A 24101-nucleotide genomic window follows, 5' to 3' on the forward strand; every position below is an offset into this window, starting at 1 on the left:
GAGCAGAAAAAAGAACAATGATCCAAACAAACTACTCCTGTGAAAGGAATCCAGAAGATACATTTTTGGACTCAAAGTGATGGGCGAACTCGTACTGCACGCACTTAAAAGAGCAAGAAAGAAGAAATTTCGTTCATTCAGCCAACACCTCAGAAACAGCAGGATAATATTCAGATTCACAACCTGAGAAGGTGGATGTTTGTGGTGTGTGTGTATGACTGTAACTGGTGGACTGCAGAGATTATAGACACCAGTTATGAGTTAAACAAAATTGAAGTGAATTTTATGCTACCACATGGACCAGCTGCTGGATATAGGTTTCCAGCTGATGGACAGCAACAACGCCATCAGTGCTCACTTCCTGTTTACAGTGTTTTGAAGACTGTAAGTGCTCCAGTTCCTAATGGTTCAACAGGAAGGCAGCACTCTACATCAAAGGAAGATACTGAAACAGTGGAACACGTTTTTAGTTCATTTACTGGCTAATTTCAGTACAAAACAGAGTTCACAGAAGTTGTATAAATTGAAACCTTTAAGTCTTTGGATCTTTCACATACATTTTGGAACCATTTAAGATGCTTGAAAAATGAGTCTCTTACTCTTCTTTCGAAATTAGAATTATGATAAAAAGGCTGGGCTTTGATTTTTATGAGCCTGTTATGTGATAATGTGGTAATAAAGCAGGTTTTACGTATGGCAAAAATTTCAATTGTTTATAAAATCTGTTCAACCTAAAAGTGGAAGCTCTCCTTCTGAGGGAACATAGAACTATATGGTACTAATCAACAGAAAAAAATTATGGATTGGCATTATGAAAAAAAAAAAATTCATAAAATGTAAAAAAAGCTCAGAACCCTAGAGTAAAAGAGCTTTGACAGATAAGTCCAAATGGAGAATTTCTTTGTAATCATAAAGCAATTCTCTTCCAAATAAAATTAAAAAAAAAAATCTAGAACTGTTCCAGAGTTACAGAATTTTAATTTTTTTTTTTTCCAAATTTTGCATCTTCCAAATGGTATTCGCCGTGTCATCTTTGCAGGGCTATATCTCGGAGCAGAAATTTTTTTGGAGAAGAAAAAAAAAATACACATTTCTTACTTAGTCCTTCCTTTTAACATAAGCCAAATTCAATAACATCTGAGACTATGAAGGTAAGATTTTTTCCTAGCCTGCTTGAATTGATATGGATTATACATACTACATTAAACCTAATCTGTTTCAATGACTTGTCTCATGAGATGTCGTACCATATACTGGCAACAAAAGTACAAAAATGATAGAAGGATTTAGACGTGAAAGTCAAATGTCATATTATTTTATGTTACAGTACATACTTTGTAACAATGCGGAAGTCTTACATGAAGAGGGGAATAAGCACACTGACATTTGAAAGTGTGATAATCAGCTGCAAAGTAATTGTGAAATATAGCAGAAACATTGTGTGCAAGTTAGGAGAGAATTCCCATTGGACTTTTTAAACCAAGGCCCAGCACTGGCCAGTACTAATCCCTGGAAGCCACATATTTCTGTTTAGCTATGAGCATTATCCAGATCTGAAAACAACTGTGAGATTAAGGTTAAATATGTTCATTTATAAATGTATTACTGTGCTATTTTCTCTGATGTGTACCAATGAAGTTACTGTAACTCAGTACGATTTTTAGTACACTAAACATCGACTGAACATACTATACGTGTTGCAACACTTTCATCGCTTATGGAACTGCTCTTTATCAATTACAATGAGCGTCTTGGAGTTGTTTCATTCATCAGGTTCCATTGAGCCTACCATACAGAAACTTCAAGGATGTGGAGTGAAGTGAGTCAAGTTATAAATTAGCATCACATGAAGACATCAGTGAATCTGTAGCTATACAGAACATTTCAATCCCCGAATTCAGTTAATTTTGACAAAGTTCTTAATTTTCATTTATGTTGGTAGTTGTTGGTTTATAAGAGGCATTAGCTTGTTGAACAACGGATCTAACACCGTAAATGTAATTAAACACTCAAAATATCGAAATGATTTCCCTTAACACGCGGGAAAACAAGCGCTATGGTATAGTTATAAAAGCCGCCACAACACTGTCCTTGCCTTATTCGAACTTTCGCTTTCACTTTGCAATGCAATCATTCATATCCCAGCATAGCACGATCTTGCCGTGATGTGCTAATGTCAAAATTCTGAGAAACGTATAAGTCGAACAATATCGTTATCGATACATATATCGAACTTACTTTCTAGCGCTACATCTAGCGTTAATTCAGTAAAGTTTTATAACAGTCAGCCATGACAGCTGAGTTGTTCATGCTGACGTGAAGATTATGACATTTTTTCGTTAACAGAACAAATGGCAGATTCTTTTTTTGGATTTAACACGTCCTTATCAGTTAGTATAATAAATTCTATATTCACTAATGTCCCAATTTTGTAGTTTGCTCTTAACTTAACCAAGTACAAACCGTATCAGTATACACAATGTATGTTGGAAAGAAAGATTTGATACATTAGCATGCTTGTTATGAGCCGAAATGACCGTTGAAAGATAAAAGCAATGAAGGCCTTTATACAGTTAATTGTCGTGCTTTTCATGTGTTTTGTGGTGCTAAAGTTATGTAACTTCAGAGCGGGTAAGTCGCTATTCATAACAACTTTAGAGGAGCCGCAGTTGTTACTCCAGCTTCCCTCGGGAATGAAACGTTATGTTATCTGTATCGTTCTCTTGCTTCCTATTTGCTGTCGGTTGGCCACAGTCATGGTTAACAGTCGTTTTAAATTTTATAGCGCCCTCATTTGAACGGCCAACTTCTCAGATATATAGCTTTGTCACATGTTTGTAGGTTTGTCAGTTGTCCTATCACAAATCATATAATTGACGTGCGTGGCTAAATGACAGTTGTGATCTTAAAGTTAACAGGATAAACCAGAGTTGTTTTTGTTAGTTGTAAACATTGGTTATGTATGCTATATGCTCTGGAATACCTAAGATTTCTGGTTCTGGCTGCTGCATTATGTAGTTTTTCTGATGCTGAGGACCGTTTTCTTTTTTTTGTAATTGCAATTTCATCTATTTCGTTTCTAGTTATTCTGGTTTTTGTAAAGTGTTGTCAGCAAAGATTGTGTGGCTTTTAAGTGATAATAGTAGTTGATTATATTGGATGATTTGTAGTTGTCATCCATCTGGGCTCAGGGTGTTCCACATTCCTAAAAGTTCTAGCTGCTGACTACCAATGTTTGGCCTGTGGATTAGCAGCATAGTCTGCAAGAAGCTGATTACTGCTTTCCACAGGGAGTTGGTGCGTGTGACATGTGTTTCTTTTTGTTTATTTTTGCCCAAAAATATAGTACTTGTTTTATTTGCAACATAATTTGTATGTATTTTTATTTCTGTACAACTGGTCTGCACTTTCAACTTTGAAAGAACTCTGATTTTCACAATAAAATCTAAAACTTTTTGTGCTGGAGATCCCAAATTTGTTTTGGGAACTGTGGAATGTTATGTTTACACACCAGCAACTGATGTTAACAGGTGGCCATTGTGAATGATAGTAGTGATGCAAGTATATGATATTCTTGTTAATTTGTATTCTGATTTATGAATAATTTGTACATTGGAAGTCTTATAGATTAGGAAGAATTATAGAAGCGTAAGAAGGCCCACGTATTTAATCCCAGGCATATTACCTTATTCAATATTACATTTGAATGGGTGTTTCTATTATAACGCACAATGATTCTAGGCCTATAAATAATTAATCAGTGTAAAGCAATAGTAGTAGGTACATGATGTTGTTAGGTCATCAGTCAGGAGACTGGTTTGAAGTAGCTCTCGACATTAGTATATCCTGTGCAAGGGTCTTGATGTCTCCATAAGTACTGCAACCTATTTCCATTTAAACATGCTTACTGAAATCATGTGCCCTTCCTGTCCACCAGTAGTAAACTCAGCATACATCCTATCAACATGTTCAAGTTGTACTACAAATTTCTTGTCTCAATTCAGTACTTCATCAGTTATCCAATATAACTCTGTAACCTGTAGCATTCTCCTGTACCACTAAATTTCAAAAGTTTCTATACCCTTCTCATCTGAACTATCTACCATCCACATTTCATTTGCATACAAGGCTACACTTTGGACCTTGAAAGCAGACCTCTAGCACTTAAATATAAATTCAGTGTTATTGAATTTTACTTTTACAGAAATTCTGCTGTTGCTAGTCTGCATTTTATATCCTCCTCACTTCTGCTGTTATATTTTGCAATCGAAATGGGAGAATTCATCTACTTTTAGTGGTTCCTTTCCAAATCAAATTCCCTCAGCATTGATTGATTTAAATTGACTACATTCAGTTACATTTGTTTTGCTTTATGTCTATGTATAACCTGTCTTCAAGATACATCCTTTCTTTTCAAATGCTCTTTGAAATTCTTTGCCGTATTTGACAAATTACAATTCCATCAGTGAACTTTGAAGTTTTTATTTCTTCTCTCTGAACTTTATTCTGTGTCCAAATTTCTTCCCGGTGTACAGATTGAATAACATTGGGAATATGCTAATTGTTAATCTTCTTATAGTTCGTGTGGTTATGATCATAATGTGAATGATGTTGAATGCATGATTAGATGTACGAGAGGGCCTGATAACCCTAACTTGTGAGGATAAATAAATGAACTACAAAATAAACAGTCATTACCTTACATAGTCCCTATAAAAATTTTAAATGGTATTTTCTGCATATGACAGTAACTTTCTATTGTACTGTTGCAGTATGTAAGGATATTGTCAAGCATAAGATTTGATGTCATTCTTTGGCTTAGAAACAGATTAAAAATAACAGTGATTGTTGTTGATGGTAATAGGGACAATGACTCATTGACATGAGAAACTTGACACATAGATTTGTGTTGTTACGTTGCAGGTTGAAGTCTGACAGATAGTCTTCAAGCTTTGGTATGTGTCATTCAGAATAACTATTTGAATAATAAATTCAGCCTATCATGAAAGTCACAGTGTGACGATGCTTCAGTACATAAATTTTTAATACATCTATATGACAAGAATAGACTGTTATTGGAGCTTTCCTTTTTGCTGGAGTTGACAGTTATCATGATTTCACTAATATTAATTTTACCAATATGAAATTGCTCAGTGTTTCATTTCTCTTTCATCTGAACTGTCTCTTAAGATAACTATACATATGACCCAAATACATTTAGGAAGCAATTATTTAAAAAATTTGTGCATCCATACCAACTGCCATGTACAAGTTGGCAATTTTCTTTAATATCTTAATTCATCACACTTGTTGACCAGCTTTTGAGGCCACTAAAAAATTCTTAGAAAAATGTGTCGGAACTCTGCATTAAGAGTATTTTCTCTCAAGTAATGAAGGAAATTGAAGAGAGTAGGAAGACTGGAATGTCTGTAATGAGAGTTTATGCTTTGCTCCACTTACTTAAATATGTGTTGCTACTAAATATTTCAGTCATTCAGGATATGAGCTGTGGGCCACTAACTAAATCACCAAGATAACTTACAGGTTGCATTAGGTCAAAAGTAAGATTTTTGGTGCTTCTAATAACTAGAATGATAGCCTATTTGTTTGCGTTATGATGATTCATATAGTCTCACAAATGCGTTGTCTTCATAATCAACAGAAAAATATTGCCTATTTATTTGCAGTATGATGGTTCATGTAGTCTGACAAATGAAGCATCTTCATAATTAACAGTGAAATATTGCAACAGTGACTACTGTCTTTGATTTGATTAACATTGCTACGAGAATTGTTGGAAAAAGTTTGCAGGTATCGATAAGTTTGATGTGTCAGGAAGTGGAGAAACGTTTGGTTTTCAGCTAAATATTTCACTTTTTTCTACCATTGTTGAAGCAATAGGTTGACCCCCACCCCCAATTTTTTTTAGACTGATACTTATTCATTTATGTTTTTGTTCCTTTACTGTTTGAAAATGTTACTGTACAAGCTACTTGTGTTAGTGTAATAATTGACAGCTACAATTTTTAGGGCTATTTAGATGAAGAACTGCCTGACGGACCTGGACCAGAGTTGGAAGATGAAGAGGAGGAATATGATGCTCTCAATGATGAAACGTTTGGTGCTGATGCACTTGGTGAGTTCAGTTGACATATAACTAATTTTCTGAAACAGAAAAAAATGAATTATTGTAGAAATAATGGTTTCTACTAGCTTATGTAAACAATAACAAATAACATAATGATGCCATGATGTGTATTAAATTAAAATGAATCACCTGTGTGACAGCAAATTTTGTTTGAGAAGGCTAACATAAAATACTCCTGTGAGGGGAAAAAAAAAATCCTTGGCCTATGTGCAAAGACCTTGAAGTGCAGGGTGAGTGGAGTAGAAGGGTCTTTGGGGATGAGAGACCGATTTAAGATTTTTATTATAGAATGGTGTGAGGAGAGGGATGTCAGGCAAGTGGGGACAGGAACTAATGGAGAGCGAGACCAGGTAGTAGGTCTGGAAATGAAGTGTACATTGAAATTACACCAGAACAACAGATGTATTGTATGGAGAGTTCCATCAGTGTAATTTAGGTGTTAGTAGGGAGTCTGTAAATGACACACTTGCTACCTCCAGCCACAAAACCTCTTTTGTGTTAACTATGACCAATTGCAGGGTGTTATTGCTGACAGTAACTTGTCACTTGTAGGCACCATCTACAGATAAATTAGTACTGCAATGGGCATTCTATACCAGCCTGTGGGTCATCTTCAGGAATCATTTCTTGTTGCCTAGAGCCCTAAATCTCTCCCCTGGGACAGATTCATTGATGACATGTTCATGACCTGCACCTGTGGAGGGGGGGGGGGGGGGGGGGAGACATGTACAGGGTGGCACACGAAATGTGTTACCATGTTGTTTTTTAATATAAACTTCATTGTCAATACAATCTGAAAGGAACGTATACTACAATGAAGAGCCGTCCATGGAGATTTGTTCTAACTCTGCACATGCTCAATATGCCCACCATTTCGTTTTCCAACTTCCTTCAAACGAACACTGAAGTTAGTGATTACCCTACGGCACGTCTTCCGTAATTTCACTTCAAGCTTGAAGAATAAGTCTTCTGAGCTCCATTAAATCACGTGGACATTTCGAGAAAAATTTTCCTTTAGGTACCCCCAAAGAAAAACGTCACATGGATTGAGGTCTGGACTATTGGGGGGCCAATTTTGTCAGTCATTGAAGTGACCTGGAAACCTGAGTGAAATGATCCGCATGTCGAAATGCTTGTGTAAAAACTCCAACACAGTGTTTGCAGTATGTGGCCTTGCTCCATCTTGCATGAACCACTGGAAATTGCTGCCCAGGCTGTAATCCTCGGAGCATAATGTTGTCGTTCATGAAGCACTTGTGGGTTTTCTGTGGCCCAAAAGCATACATTTTGTTTGTTAACCACACCGTCTAAATGAAAATGTGCCTTGTCTGAAAACCAAACGATGTTGAGAGTTTCTTCCCTATCCTCCGCCCACTGAGCAAACAGTAGTCTCTGCTGCTTGTGTTTTTCTGAGCTTCTGTGCACAGGTAATCTTGTATGGGTACATATGGAGGTCACTTTTAAGAAAGCATTGAACGGAGCGTCTGGATATTCCCAGTTGCACTGCTGCCTTTCTACACGATTTCCTGGGTCTTCTCTGTACAGCAACCCGCACTGCTTCAATATTCTCCGGCGAATAAACAGGCTTAGGCCAAGGTCGCTTCGCTTCCAATACTGTTCTTTCCTGTACAAATTTATCGTACAACCTGTGGATGGTCTTCTTGCAAGGGACCCATCGTGTGTTAAACTGTTGTCGAAAACGCCTCTGAGTCACAACAAGGCTTTTCATTTCAGTTGCTGATCGTTGCTGTGTTGTCAGTCTTTCATTGTCAGCCATTGCTGCTGACTAGTCTCCTAGTGGCAGTATCGTGAATTACACGTCATTTCGTAACTTATTTGTTTTTCTAAGCTCTGCTGGTACTGCTGTAGAGATCCCAGCGGGATATCTAATGTGCGTCGTAAATTGTGAAAGAAACAATTGGTAACACATTTCGCGTGCCACCCTGTAGATCCTTTCAGATCAAGAGCACTGTCTTTGTCATTCATTTCACGTGGTTTTCCTCAGCTCAGGAAATGAATGTTTAACAACACTCAATGATGGCTTCTCAAGACCTTCAATCCATATGGAACCTATCAGTCACCAGGAATGCTTACATTTTCCCAGCTGTTACCGATGATGATGATGATGATGATGATGATGATGATGATGATGATGATGATGATGGGCTCTTCAGTCATAAGACTGGAATGATACAACTCTCGACACAAGTCTGTCCTGTGTAAACCACCTTGTCTCTGCATAAACATTGCAAACTACACATATCCATTTTATCCTATAATCAAGCCTTGGTCTTCCAAGAGGAGGGGGACATTATGTATTGAGTTGGTGCATAAGTTTGTAGTGTTTTTTGGTAAGTTTAATAAACAAAACAGATACACATAAAAGACCTTTGTCATCAATAATACATTCTCCTTCACTATTTACAACTGTTTGCCGATACAGGGATAACTTTTCAATTTTGGGGCTGTAGAAATCACAAGCTCTACAGGCAAAGAACTTGTTGAGCCATGTTTGGAGTGTATTTTCATGTGGAAAGCAAGTTCCTTGAAGGTTGTTTGACAGAGCAGAAAAGCTGAAAACCTGAGGGTGCAAGATCAGGTGACTAAGGAAGATGTGAAATGACTTCCCAACCCAACTCCTGTAGAGCACTTTTTCTCAGTTTAGTAGAATGCAACCAGACATTGTGTGGAGTAGCAGTACTTCATGCAGTCTTCCTTGTTATTGTTCTTGGATAGCATCGCCAAGACTTCTCAGTTTTTGACAGTAAAAGTCGGCAGTAATGGTTAGACCACATGGAAGCAGTTTGGAGTACACCACACCCTTACTGATCCACCAGATGCATCGCATTACCTGTAGTGCATGCGTGCAGATCTTTGTACAGTGAGTTGGTGCTTTGTTTGGGCTCAGCCATTCCTTTCTTTTCCTTGTGTTAACACAAAGAATCCATTTCTTATCACCAGTAACAATAGAGGGTAGGAATGGTTGCTTTTGTTCAAGAGCCAGTTGATGACGAGCAACCAGAGATGCACATCTAGCCACCCACTGATTTTTGTGATTCTGGCTTAGAGCATGCAGAACCCATACATCTGATTTTTGACCTTTCCCAGTGCATGCAAATGTCACGTAATGATGGAATGTTCGCAGTTCCATCACATTTCCAGCTCTTGAGTATGCTGATGTGGATCACTGTGGATTAATTCATTTAAAATTATCTTCTTCAAGCCCCAAAGATTTTCTTGAGCATGGTGAGTCAGTAATGTCAAAATGATCTTCATTAAAACAAGAAAACCGTTTTCTTTCCATGCTCTATCTGATGGCATTACTCCCATACAAGGCACAAATGTTTCTGTCTGCCAACACTGCTGTTGCCCCCCCCCCCCTCCCCCATTCAGTTAAAATAGAAGAATATGTCAGAAATATTGCAATTTCTCCACTTGGCACTCTAGCATCCGCAGCTTCACTCACTATCTCCAAATGACAAAATGACAATATGTAAACTCAAATAACAACAAAATGACAGTTGATAAATAAACCCACATCAACAGGAATACCAACATACAAAACAAAAATGCTATGAATTTATGCACCAATCTAATAAATGGTCAGTATGTTGCCATATTTTTCTCACTGAGAAAGTGTATCACCATTCAAGAACTGACTTGTTCCACATCATAGCAAGAGGTTGTAGTTATTTTCCGTTGAACTAGCAACAAATGAAGTTATGCTTAACTGCTTACTAGGCAAAACAGTTTCTGTGTGATTGATTCCCCCAGGGGTTGAGGGCATGCTGAAAAGTAACGCATCTGAATTTTTTCTTATGAAAACTCTTGAAAGCTTTTAAGTAAAACAAACTGTATTCACATTCTACACTTTGATTCTTCATTTCTACATATTTATTTCTCAATATTGTCTCCCTGCCAATGAACACAATGAGAAGCTAATTTGTTGATACCGTTGCTGTACAAAGTGCGACTATACTGATTGAGCCACAATCTCACCTTTTTTGCACTGTTTCATCACTATCAAAGTGAAGTCCTCGAAGGTGTTCTTTCAGGTTTGCAAACAGATGAAAATCAGATGGAACCAAGTCATTATGGTATTGAGAGTGATATCTGACAGTGAACCCAAGGCATCAGATTATTGCATGTGTTGCATGCTCTTGTGTAATTTTGCATTGTCTATATGAAGGAAAGGGTGCTCCATATGTTGACAAACTCTTTGAATTTGAAACTTGATTACAGCTTGCTGTTTCCCTTGCACCAATGTAGTTACCGTGATGCCTCTAGTGCCAGAACACTGCAAATGTGTAGACACGGGGAATAAAGATGTAGAATGTTAATAATGTTTGTTTTATATAATAAAAAATTTAGGTGCACTATTTTTCGGCACACCTTTGTATCTCTGAGAGGAGGTCGTCTACTCCAAACCTCTTGTTTCATCTTATGTCTTTCAATTCTCAGTCAAACTCATCTTGCAGAAGCATATCTCATTACATATTCTTTACCTTATTCATCTTCCGGTCGACAATATTTTCATAAAGTTCCTTTTCTGTTGTATATATTCCTTCCAGCATTCCCCTCTTTGTTTAGTATTGGCTCGCTGTCTGACCTTTTGACTGTCATACAACTGCTTCTCTTTTCTCCAAATGTCTCTTTAATTTCCTGTAAGTGGCATCTAACTTACTCTCTGCCGTGCTTGCTGCTACAGCTTTGTATTTTTTAATAGTCACTGCTCTGCTATTCTTGCACTTGTTGTCACAAATTTTTTATTCATCTGCATTCCCTTTTGCCAGCTTCATTTACTGCGGTTTTGTATTGTGTCTTTTTGTTAGTTAAATTTAAAATTTGTGTGTTCCCAAGGACTGTTATTGGCCCTTTTCCCATTTTCCTCCTTTAATCCTATGTTTCCAAATCACTGGAATAGACTTTAATCTCCCAACAGTCAGATATAGAAAATTACAGTTTTGTAAATGGTGGGTGTGACAAGTTATCTTGTGAAACATTATTAAATACCATCCTTGAAAGCTGCCTACAACACAACATAATCACAATCAATAACCCGACAGTTTTTTGGATGTTCATATTGAAACTGGTATCAGTGGCCACGAGGCAGTTGTAGCAACAGTGATTAGTAAAATCCAGTGACAACTGAAACAAGTAGATGGCTTTTCATGTCCAGTAAGCTAGAAAATAGGTAGCTATAACAAGGAAAAATAAAACATGTATCTTTTGACAAAAGTGTGTAGAGGAAGTGTGATGTGAGCCTAAAAGACTAGGTGAGAAGACCTATATAAATAATCACATAGTAGAACTGCTATGTGAAAGGAACCTTCCATAATTTACAGTCTCTGTGAAATAACTTTTTAAGAAACAGTGACTGCTGCATAACAGGTATAAAAGAAAGCTAGATAGCTATCAACAGAGAGTGTTGAATGGCGTGTTTGGCTGTCAAGAGTCCAATGTGAGAATACTTCAGTGATTATCACAGCAAAATCTTTTCAAAATATCTGTAATAATTTCCAAAGAAAATTTGGTCATATGTAAAGACTATCGCACCAAAGTGAAGTGTTCAGTCACTCAGGGATAGCATAAAAACTTAAACTCGGGCTAGCAGAGGAAAAGCAGTAGTGTTGAATTCCACTTTCAAATGTTCCTTTACTAAGGAATATATTCTGTTAAGATGTAATGCCTCAGTTTACTACTTGCACCATGACACAGGCGAATGATACAGAAATTAGTGTCAGTAGCACTGGGAATCAGCTAAATTCACTAAAATTCAACAAGGCTCCTGTGTCCTATTGAATCTTGTCATTTTCCATACAGAATTTGCAAATGATTTATCTCCCAGTTTATCCGTAATGTTCCATAGATCCCTCAATCAAAAAACTGAAAAACTTTTTACCCTGTTGTGCCATGCAAACCATTATTAGCAAAAGTGCAATTATATGGAGTGTCCAACAAAATTTTTGGCTAGTGAGGATTTCTTGCTAAGTAGGGCACAGCAAGTCATAATGGTTGGAGAGTTGTTTACAGAAGAAAAAGTAACTTGAGGTATAGGGAAGTGTGTTAGCACCCATGTTGTTTATATTGCATTTTCATGACTGGCAGACAGTACTCATAATAGACTTTTATCATATGATGCAGTTATCTATAATGAGATACCAACTGTAAAAAAACTGTGCAAATATACAATCATATCTTGATAAGATTTAAAACTGGTACAAGGATTATTATCTTGGTACAAATGTTCAAAATGTGAAATTTTACACTTCAGAAAACACTGTAAAATAATACCCTGTAACTACATCTATGTATCACAATCGAGACCAGTCAACCAACACTAATACTTGGCTGTAACAGTTTATAGGTATATTAAATGGATTGATTGCGTAAGCTCACGTACAAGTAAAACAAGTATTAGACTGTGGTTCATTGGCAGAATACTGGGAAAATGCAGTCGGTCTTAGAACATTACTCAAGTGTGTGGCCTACCACACAAAACTGAGGGTATATTGAATGTATACGAAGAAGGGCAACACATATGGTCACAGGTTTGAGCCATTGTAGAGTGTCACAGAAACATTGAAAAAGCCTACTTACAATGTATCAAGTACATGTATTAAGTGAAGAAACTAGAGATATTCTTAATTTTTATTCATATCACTCCCATAGGGGCCATGAACACAGGATTAGACTGTTTGCAACACACGCGGGAGCATGTAAGCAGACATTCTTCCCAAATTCCGTATATGATTGGAATGGGAAGAAAATTTTAACCTTTGGTACCAAGCTACTTATTCACTGCCATGTTCTTCAGTAATTTGCAGAATATGTACATACAAGGTGATTCAAAATTCCTATTACAGGATTCTAGGGTTGTAGAGGGGACTTAGTAGATGAAATTTTGATAAGGAACCCATCTCTGGAAATGTGCCATTTGGATACGGAATCAATTTGAGGATAAGATCATTGTCAAATCTGCCATTTCACAGTACACACGCAGAGTATATTATTGAACTCTGGCCAGTGTGTTGTAGGAGTGCATGGCGTGGGCAGTGTTTCAAATACTTGTCCTTGGGTTCTCTCCTATGTGACAAGGAATGACCCATTTAAAATCGAGAGTGCAATGCATCCGTGGAACACCATAACCATCCCTCCCAGCTTTGAATGTACCAATTTCTTGTAGTTGTTGTTGGATTCGGATGAAGGTGTTACGTAAGGTCATAATTAGAACAGCGACTGACGACAGCGCCCTTTCCTCAGCTTGCATGTATTCTGCAAAGTGAAAGATTTCAAAGTGATCCGATCTTCAAACTGATTTTACATCCAGACATTGTTTCCTTATCAAAACTTCATATGCTAAGTCCCTCTACAATCCTTAGAAGGCTGCAAAAGGAATTTTGAATCAGCGGTAGGTTGTTTTACATCCTCACATATAATGGTTCCTCTTCCTGCCACACCAGCTTTTCTTCCCTTCACTTTTCTTCTACTGTCTACCAGCCCCCTTTTTGGAAAATTTTCCTACTTCCTGTCCCTTTCTCTAACTTTTTGTTGCTTCCTCTTTATTCTGCCACTTCCCTCTTTTTTTCTTTCCTTGTTCCTCCTAGTGGCCTATCCCAAACTTTTCCCTGCACCCAACTAATTGTGCCACCAAAACATGTTTTTCTGTCCCAATCTTCTTCTTTCCTACTCCTCCTCTGAAGAATCCAGTCAGGCAGCAACAACAGGAGATGCTCTGACAAGACTTTCTCAAAGTTAAACTAGTTTCTGCAGTGTGCTGCTCATTCCCTTCTCTATTTGATGAGTAGAGATGTTTTCTTTTATGCATGTTTAACAAGTTCTTGTATGAAGATAAAATTGTATTTTGAAGTGATTGTAAGGTGAAAAGATGAGTGTGAAAGTATCAGAAATGCTCCCTTTGTGAAGCGGTGACATAATAAACAACCATTTCGTGTTGTTTACCAAAACTGACTGGCTGTCAGCTAACCTGAAGTAGAAATGTTTGAAATCTGCCAGCCTAAACCCTCCCCCCCCCCCCTTTCACACATACACACACACACACACACTCTTCTGCCTGTGCACCTGCAGTGTGCTGGCTGGACACACAGTGCAGGGAGTGCAGTTTGGCAGGTGGACTGGGGCGAAGGTTGTGTTAGACAAATGGGTAGAGGAAGAAAGAGGCAGGAAGCAGGAGGAGAGAATTGGGGACAGGTGACGGGTGACCTCTTTCCAAGCTGCTAGCTACCCGTCTCCACTGTCTGTGTGTGCATGTGTTTTCTAGCTCATCAAATGATTTCTTCTTGTTCTAATGGAATAAACCTGTTATATCACATACATCATATTTTGTGAAATACGAACTGCATCCACTGTTAAAGCAGCAACAGAATAACACTATACCAACATTTTTTTTTAATAACGTCAAATAAAATCCAATCACATCATGAAAAGGAATGACTAAAATAAATAAAGGATCTCTTCTTGGCACGTTTGTCTCTTAACACTCCCTCCCTCAAAATGATGTCTAAAAATAGCCACAGATATCATTTTGAGTAACATTTTCTTAATGACATTCATGAAAATTCTGATTCAATGGCTTTCTTAACAAATGTGCCTAATGTTTATCTGTCAAAATGTATCGGATGTCAGTCATTCCATCCATTACTTTCTCCCTGATGAAATGATGTTTTATGGCAGTATGCTTTGTTCTTGGTGTGTGTATATGATTCTTGAAGTGTACGATTGCTGTTTGACTATCACACCACACAGATGTTGATTCTCCAGTTAGTCCTTTAAGGTTAAGGCTCTTCAGTAATTCTCTTATCCATACCACCTCACTTGCATAGGTGCCACTGACATGTATTCTGCTTCCATTGTGCTCAGCACAACTGCAGTTTGTTTCATTCTCTGCCCAGTACGCTGGAGATCCTGTCAGTAATATTACATATGGAGTAATGCATTTGCAGTCGTCTATTCCAGTAGCCCAATTAACATCAGCAAATGCTTCAAGCATTTGACCAGTGGGATAGTGTGTGAGTTTGTAATGCAATGTTTCCTTCACATATCTTAGTACCCTTTTCTGTCGCATTCCAATGGTTCGTATTAAATTTTGAACAATATTGTAACAACTTTACCACTGAGAAAACTATGTCTGGTCAGGTTCCCTGGAGACAGTAAAGAAGCCCACAAAAAAGTTCATGATATGGAGGATTTTTAACTTCCTCTTCACACTTCTCATCAAAGAAATTCAGTTTCATTTCCACTGGGTCTTGGTGCCCTTAGCCTTTTGAAGTCCAAATCTATCAAGTAGTTGATTAATGTACTCCTTTTGAAAAAGACTAATTGTTCCATCTTTTTGCTGGTCTCAAATTTCACTCCTAACGAGTGACACCAAGCCCATGTGCTTGATTTCACAGCAACTTTCTAAAAGAATTTTTACCTTTTCCCTCATCTCTTCATTTTATGCAAATGTAAGCATGTCATCCATGTATACAGATAGAACAGCTTTCTCTTCCTTTTGCACTTAGCTTGTACATATGGATCTATAGCATTTTGAATAAATCCCAGTTTTTCTAGTGAGTTACCTAAATGATCATTCCAGTATCTGCCACTTTTTGTTTCACTCTATATATTGCCCTGTTTAACTTGTAAACAAAACTTTTTTGAACCTTCTTGATGAAACCTTCTGCCCAGAGCATATGTACATTTTCCTTTAATGTGGTACGCAGATATCCACTCTTCACTTCTTACTAACCAATATGTTAATTTTTCTCAACACATGAAACAGGCGCATAGATCTCTTTATAGACTACACCTTCTGTCTGACTAAATCCCTTTGCCACTACTTCTGACCGACTCTCTTCTTTCTAAATACGTATATGTTCTTTGCAGGACTTACCCGAGATTGTAGTGCAACCAATTTCCAAGCACCATGATTCTTCAAGGAGTTAATTTCTTCATTCGTTGCAGTTATTCATTCCACTGCCTCATCATGATTAACTGCTCCATGATACAATAATGGATCATCAGTGTTCCTTCCTTGCATGACATTTGTTTATGCTTTTTCAGCGTAAGCCTTCTCTCTGGAATGAAGTGTCATTGGATGACTAGCTTAAACCTGTTGTTTCTTTCTTTCTTTTTTTTTTTTTTTTTTTTACATCATTTCTTGGTCTGTATCTACTTAATGAAGTTTCAGTATGTTCCACAGGTTCCTGATTACCTTTAGTTTCTTCCCAATTTTCTTCCCGATTTGAGAAACCATTAAATTCCTCTTCAGTGTTTTTTCCCTTAATATTTCATCTTCAAGACTTGGAAATGATAATGCTATGTCATTGTACAGTTCAGTAGATTCCTTCTGTTTATTACTTTCAGTTGAGCATTTTCCACTGAAAAGTTCTTTTACTGTGTAGTCCCTGGATTTGAAAACCTTTTTTGTTTTTGGCATCCAGATCCTGTATCCACAGCTATATGGAGAATACCCTATAAGAACATCTTTTTCTGCCGTTGTGGGTAATTTAGAATGACATCTTTGACACGATTCCTTATGTATGCTGCAGTGTACTCAGCTCAGCCCAAGAACTCTTCAATAAATTATTTCCTAGCGACTGTAACCTTACCATGACCGTTAATGTTCTGTTGAGGCATTCAGCTACACAGTTTTGCTGTGGTGTGTATGTTATTGTTATTTCATGCCAAATTCATTTAGATTCACAAAACTTTGACCATTTGTGCAGAGTTCTGAATTCTTCAAATAGTTCATCCTTATTTTTTAAAAGATGCACAATTATATATCTGTTTGCATCGTCCAGGATACTCATTATCTATCTATTGCCTCCTAAACTTGGAACACCAGTAGGTCCTATGTGATCACCATAAACAAGTTGTAAAATGGTTGTTTGTTCCTTAGAATCTTGTGATACAGTTTTTAGAAATGGTCTTTGGGCTGATTTACCTGCCAAACAGCCTGCAAACGGGGTTCTTCTTTTTCACAGTCTAGTCACAGGACTACTTCCTTTCTTATTATGTTGTTTACTGGTGTTTCATACATTATTTCTCAAGATGTTTATTAATCTGTCAGCTGCACATTTCAGGTATTTGTATGATATGAACTACCTTTCTCGTGAATTTTAATGAGCAGTCTTCTACATTTATCGTAGATCTTGCAATCTTCTGTATCATAAATACCTTTCAAGGACATAACAGAATGTTTATTTCATTGTATTCATGATGTCTTGCATCTTCAGCAAGTAGAGGCCTTTTAATTGTAGCATATGTAAAATAATTTTACTTGTAGCACACTTAAAGTAATTATCTGGCAAATTGCACAAAGCTGTAACAGCTAGAGCCCATTCGTTTGGAAATCCACACAGAATAGTTGTTGCTAAATCTCCAATTTTTGTTCTAGATAATTTCTCATGTATTCACAATTCTTCATTTTTAGTGAATATAACTTCTGTATCAGTTGTGTGAAATTTGCTATCTCTTGAGGCACATATTTTGATGTTCTTCCCATAATGGTTTTGGTTTTGAAAAATTTTGTATGTGTATTTTCTGTGTGTCAAATATAGAAAGTACAACCTTTGCTGACACCTTACCATGATGTGTTATATATGCTTTAACAGCAGCTGATGCATCTTTGCCAGGTTCCTTGTACCAGACACAATTATAGTCCACAAATCAGAATCTAGTAGAATCATTTTCATCCAATATGACCAGGAAGTGTAATTCACTCCACTTGGTTTCTCAATGGTGTGTCTGTTTTCCATCATCTCTGTTTATTTTCCCACTCAGTTTAGTGTTGTTTCCTTTCCCGTGAGACCACAAACACAGCTCGGCTTTAATTAACATTTTTCAAATGTGTCGAACAAAAATAATGAGCCAGTATTGACAAATATTTTGTCTTCACCACACCAATGAGGTTTAGGTATGTTAATTGACACTAACACAGTTTTCTGTTTTCTTCATTAGCACAACAGGGCCCATAACCATTGTTGTAATGGAATAAAAGTGTTGTGTCACACACATTGTACTTACTGAGAGAGAAACTGCATACACCATTAAAGCAGTAACAGAGCAACATTATAACAACACTTTGTCCTTTTTTAAAATAATGTCAAAGATAATGCAATACATCATAAAAATGGAATGAATGGGATAAATAAATAATTTTTTTCTCTGTCTGTTTATCTTTTAACACTTACGAAAGCTAGCAAAGTTTTGTTTGTCTTTTCCATGTGCTTGTTGACAACTCAGTGCTTCTGCTTTTTGGTGATTGGTCTCCTAAAGTTTAAATTATTTTATCTGTTAACACTTGGATATGTAAGTGTTGTATTTTCTCCAAACTAGGCAGTGATCCAAAAGGATAGGTTATGTTTGGGTGTATGAGTTGGTGATGGTGATGGTGGTGGTGGTGGTGATGATGATGATGATGATGATAATAATAGCATACTAGAGTTTTTCCTATGTCTTCAGGTTAATGGTAATAAATACTGTGATCTTATACACTCTGAACCGTACAAAAATAAATCTGTGGCAGGATGCAGAATTCATAGCAGTAGTGACAGCTGTTATCATATTGTTTTACTCACCACATAGGTAGAAAGAGCAAAGCAAGTGATTAGTTACCACCTTCTCTGAAATTTATGGTATACAAGAGTCATTCTAAGAATAACTGATGTGGTCTGAGGAGTCATGTAGTTATCTCCCCACCCCCGCCACTATGTTGTAGATCTTTTATAACATTTTACAAGAGGATGATGCTAACAGTGAGGAGGAATGGTCATTTATTGTTTATTTGTGTGATTTTAAAATGTGTGACAAAATTAATTATTCCACCAAGTGTGAAGTTTGTAGTGTAGTATGATTTGTGAATGCGATCAAAGTCTACTGTATTGAAATCTACATACAGGTAATCAAAGCATATGGAAATGTAATGATGGAAACCTTAGTTCGAAAATGGTGCATCATGTTTTATGGGGACAAAAATATATTTGTGATGAAGAATATTCAGACCAACCTTCAGTTATGACAGGTAAACTCAAATCAAGGATTGAGGAAAAACTACAACAGGGTAGAAATCTCATTGTTAGTGGACTGAACTTGTGCTTTCCTGAAACTTCGTGATTAGTTCTTTATCAAATACTGTTAGTGTTGATTTGGGTTATGTATGCCACATGAATTCCTCGACTTTTGACAGGTGGGGAAAAGAAAACCATGGGGGCAGCACTGGCTTTTCTCATTCAGTACAAGGATAACAAGGAATATTTGAGACACAAAGTTGAGACACAGCACTAGTCAGTGGCATGGCATCATTCATGATCCCCAACAAAACCAAACAAATTCTGAGCACTAAAAGGTTAAGGCCACATTATTTTGGGATCAAAAGAATGTCCTACTAATAGACTTTATGCCTAGGGAAGAGACCATAAATGCAGCACCCTATTGTCAGATCCTATGTTGTACCCTTCTAAACAAATGGCATGGATTGTCGTCCAGTGGCATTGTGCTTCTTCACAGTAACGCTCACCCGCATTGTGCTGTATTCGCAAAGGATTTGCTTTGGTAGCTTAAGTGGAAATTTTTGACATCTGCTTGTAGCCTGCATTTTGCTCCAGGTGATTACTATTTGTCTTTGAAATTGAAGGATTTTTTGGGTGAAAAGTAGCTTGGAAATGACAATGAACTGAAAGAGCACATTAGTGTCTGAACAAACAACTTACCAGCAATGTTTACAGAATGTGTAGGAAAGATTGTAGAGTCCTGTGACAAGTATCTAAATTTGAATAGCATATGCATAGAAAAATAGCTAAGGTATAATTTTTTTCTTTTGCAGATTTCAGGAATAATAGTATTACAATAATCACACTTACAAAGTATGTTATCTATTTGATACACATAATTTACTGCTGCTGATATGCTATAGCCTTAATCACAAACAGTGTCTTAAAATTCATTGAGTGAAAATGAACATTTATCTATTAGAAAATTTTAATTTTGTATGGTCATTCCCCATTTATATGTTCTCAGAGTTTTGGGTAGTTTGTTAAATCAAACTGTTGATGTATGTGCTTTAATCTGTTGTTTTTAATTTCACTTATTGTTTTTATTTTATCTCATGTATGATAACTTCAGTTGGTTGCCCATAAAACATGAGTAATTTAAGTATGTGTAAAGAATATATTGTTAGATATTAATGCTGCACAGACACACATGATATAATTCTCTGTGGTCTATCCCATGTACAAGTCTTATTCCACTTTTCTTTAACAAGAATATACTTCTTAAATGAACATCAGCTGAACAACCTCATAATTCAATGCTCTAGTTAAGAAAGGGATAAATTGTTCCCTGGTATACTATTTCTAATGCTAGGCTAGGGAGATATAAGCTGCTACTACTGCTTTTCCACAAACAAAATGTGATCAGATTTTCATCCACCTACACACCCAGAAATTTACTGTTGCCATATTTTGTTGCCAAAATGTTAATTCATTATTTACATTGGTGTTATGAGAATTGCCTGTCTGTGATTAAGATATGGTAACGAGGAGACGAGGTACTGGCAGAAGTAAAGCTGTGAGTACCGGGCGTGAGTCGTGCTTCGGTAGCTCAGTTGGTAGAGCACTTGCCCGCGAAAGGCAAAGGTCCCGAGTTCGAGTCTCGGTCGGGCACACAGTTTTAATCTGCCAGGAAGTTTCATATGGTAACATGTTTGATTGGGATGTGGTAAAGTACATTGTAAAATACCTTTTCTTTCACTATACATAAAATCAGGGACTGCTTGTGGTACACAGTCACATGTAACAGAAAACATTATTACTAACTGTTGGGATCTTGCTATTTTTCTAGCAAAAGTACACACATTGCCACACAATGCAGACTCCTTAACTGTCACTCACATGACCATGATGATACTGATTATTTGCCTGTTTTGATGGAGGTGGGGAGGGGTGGTGAAGGATGCACAAGCAAGGAGCATGTAGCTGGATACTACAAGGCAGGTCTTTGGACAGATGACTTAGTAGCTGCACAACAAGACTTGAAAGGAGTTCAGAAGCTAGAGCGTGTAAGAGATATAGTAAGATGGATGGGAGAAGGAGGAGGTGAGGTGAAGGAGGCAGAGATGGGGGGGAGAGAAAGGGAAAGCAGTGGAAAAGAAGAAGGTGGGGAGGAGGACGAGGGGGGGGGGAGAGAGAGAGAGAGAGAGAGAGAGAGAGAGAGAGAGAGAGAGAGAGAGAGAGAGATTGGCAGTAGCCATTCATGTGAGTAGACAGTTGGTTACTTGTCATGTCCTTATAGAATGCTGTGAAGTAATTGCAGCATAGCAGATATATATATAACATGGCTGCTTTAACACGTGACCCTGCCTTTTATTGGGCACAAAATGCCTGTGACTCAACTGCAGTAGGAGTTGGTGGCTGGATGTATGGAACAGATCTTTCATCTGTGCCAACCACAGGGGAATGACCTGTGGGGTCCAGGTTGGAATGGGGATGGTCAAAGATATTCTGTAAGTGGGGTGGGTGGCAAAACATTACTTTCAATGATGTGGGTGGGATATTCCCCATTTCAGGGCAAGGCGAGAGGTAATCAAAGCACTGGTCAAAGATGTGGCTGACATTGGATAATCAGGGGATTGCAGGATGATGCCTGGTTACCAAGTCTACTTGTCAAGGAGGACATAGCACAAGAGATCTGTTTATGGATGAGCCGAATGGAATATTATGGCCAATAAAGGCTGAAGTATGGTTATTGGTGTATTTCAACAGTTCCTGCTTTCCACTGCGAATGCATTGTTCATAGTTAGTTAGGCTGTGAGGAAGTTCATTCTTGATATGGAACAGAAGACAGCTGTCAAAGCAGATTACAGAGTACCTGACGGCTCAACACAAAAGTTTTGTCTCAAGTACAGATAGTGTTGAGGATCAGTGGACAAAGTTCAAAACCATCGTACAATATGCATTAGATGAGTATGTGCCAAGCAAGATCGTAAGAGATGGAAAAGAGCCACCGTGGTACAACAACCGAGTTAGAAAACTGCTGCGGAAGCAAAGGGAACTTCACAGCAAACACAAACATAGCCAAAGCCGTGAAAACAAACAAAAATTACGCGCAGCGAAATGTAGTGTGAGGAGGGCTATGCAAGGGGCGTTCAATGAATTCGAAAGTAAAGTTCTATGTACTGACTTTGCAGAAAATCCTAAGAAATTCTGGTCTTATGTCAAAGCGGTAGGTGGATCAAAACAAAATGTCCAGACACTTTGTGACCAAAATGATACAGAAACAGAGGATGACAGACTTAAAGGCCGAAATCCTAAATGTCTTTTTCCAAAGCTGTTTCACAGAGGAAGACTGCACTGTAGTTCCTTCTCTAGATTGTCGCACAGATGACAAAATGGTAGATATCAAAATAGACGACAGAGGGATAGAGAAACAATTAAAATTGCTCAAAAGAGGGAAGGCCGCTGGACCTGATGGGATACCAGTTCGATTTTACACAGAGTACGCGAAGGAACTTGCCCCCCTTCTTGCAGCGGTGTACCGTAGGTCTCTAGAAGAGCGTAGCATTCCAAAGGATTGGAAAAGGGCGGAGGTCATCCCCCTTTTCAAGAAGGGACGTCGAACAGATGTGCAGAACTATAGACCTATATCTCTAATGTCGATCAGTTGTAGAATTTTGGAACACGTATTATGTTAGAGTATAATGACTTTTCTGGAGACTAGAAATCTACTCTGTAGGAATCAGCATGGGTTTCGAAGAAGATGGTCGTGTGAAACCCAGCTCGCGCTATTCGTCGACGAGACTCAGAGGGCCATAGACACGGGTTCCCAGGTAGATGCCGTGTTTCTTGACTTCCGCAAGGCGTTCGATACAGTTCCCCACAGTCGTTTAATGAACAAAGTAAGAGCATATGGACTATCAGACCAATTGTGTGATTGGATTGAGGAGTTCCTAGGTAACAGAACGCAGCATGTCATTCTCAGTGGAGAGAAGTCTTCCGAAGTAAGTGTGATTTCAGGTGTGCCACAGGGGAGTGTCATGGTACCGTTGCTGTCCACAATATACATAAATGACCTGGTGGATGACATCGGAAGTTCACTGAGGCTTTTTGCAGATGATGCTGTGGTGTATCGAGAGGTTGTAACAATGGAAAATTGTACTGAAATGCAGGAGGATCTGCAGCGAATTGACGCATGGTGCAGGGAATTGCAATTGAATCTCAATGTAGACAAGTGTAATGTGCTGCGAATACATAGAAAGATAGATCCCTTATCATTTAGCTACAAAATAGGTCAGCAACTGGAAGCAGTTAATTCCATAAATTATATGGGAGTAGTCATTAGGAGTGATTTAAAATGGAATGATCATATAAAGTTTATCGTCGGTAAAGCAGATGCCAGACTGAGATTCATTGGAAGGGTCCTACGGAAATGCAATCTGAAAACTTGTTCGCCCGCTGCTTGAATACTGCTCACTGATGTGGGATCCGTACCAGATAGGATTGATTGAAAAGAGAGAGAAGATCCAATGAAGAGCAGTGCGCTTCGTTACAAGATCATTTAGTAATCGCGAAAGTGTTATGGAGATGACAGATAAACTCCAGTGGAAGACTCTGCAAGAGAGACGCTCAGTAGCTTGGTACGGGCTTTTGTTGAAGTTTCAAGAACATACCTTCACCGAGGAGTCAAGCAGTATATTGCTCCCTCCTACGTATATCTCGCGAAGAGACCATGAGGATAAAATCAGAGAGATTAGAGCCCACACAGAAGCATACAGACAATCCTTCTTTCCACGAACAATACGAGACTGGAATAGAAGGGAGAACCGATAGAGGTACTCAGGTTACCCTTCGCCACACACCGTCAGGTGGCTTGCGGAGTATGGATGTAGATGTGGATGTAGATGTCAAAGTGGAGGTACTGCTAGTGGTTAGTGTTCCCAAAACCACTTCATCAG

At 37.9% G+C, this 24101-nt stretch overlaps 1 protein-coding gene across 1 annotated transcript in view; it reads left to right on the forward strand.

Moving 5' to 3' along the window:
- Window positions 1-2294: 2294 nt before the first annotated feature.
- The window catches only part of LOC124545751 (protein PAT1 homolog 1), a 110822-nt gene continuing 89015 nt past the window's right edge, over window positions 2295-24101 (forward strand). The window contains exons 1-2 of the mRNA XM_047124694.1: window positions 2295-2390; window positions 6031-6136. Coding sequence (XP_046980650.1) covers window positions 2352-2390; window positions 6031-6136 — 145 coding nt within the window. The 5' untranslated portion in view covers window positions 2295-2351. The remainder of the gene's footprint in view (window positions 2391-6030; window positions 6137-24101) is intronic.

Source organism: Schistocerca americana, chromosome 8, assembly GCF_021461395.2.
Source record: "Schistocerca americana isolate TAMUIC-IGC-003095 chromosome 8, iqSchAmer2.1, whole genome shotgun sequence".
Classification (NCBI taxonomy): domain Eukaryota; kingdom Metazoa; phylum Arthropoda; class Insecta; order Orthoptera; family Acrididae; genus Schistocerca; species Schistocerca americana.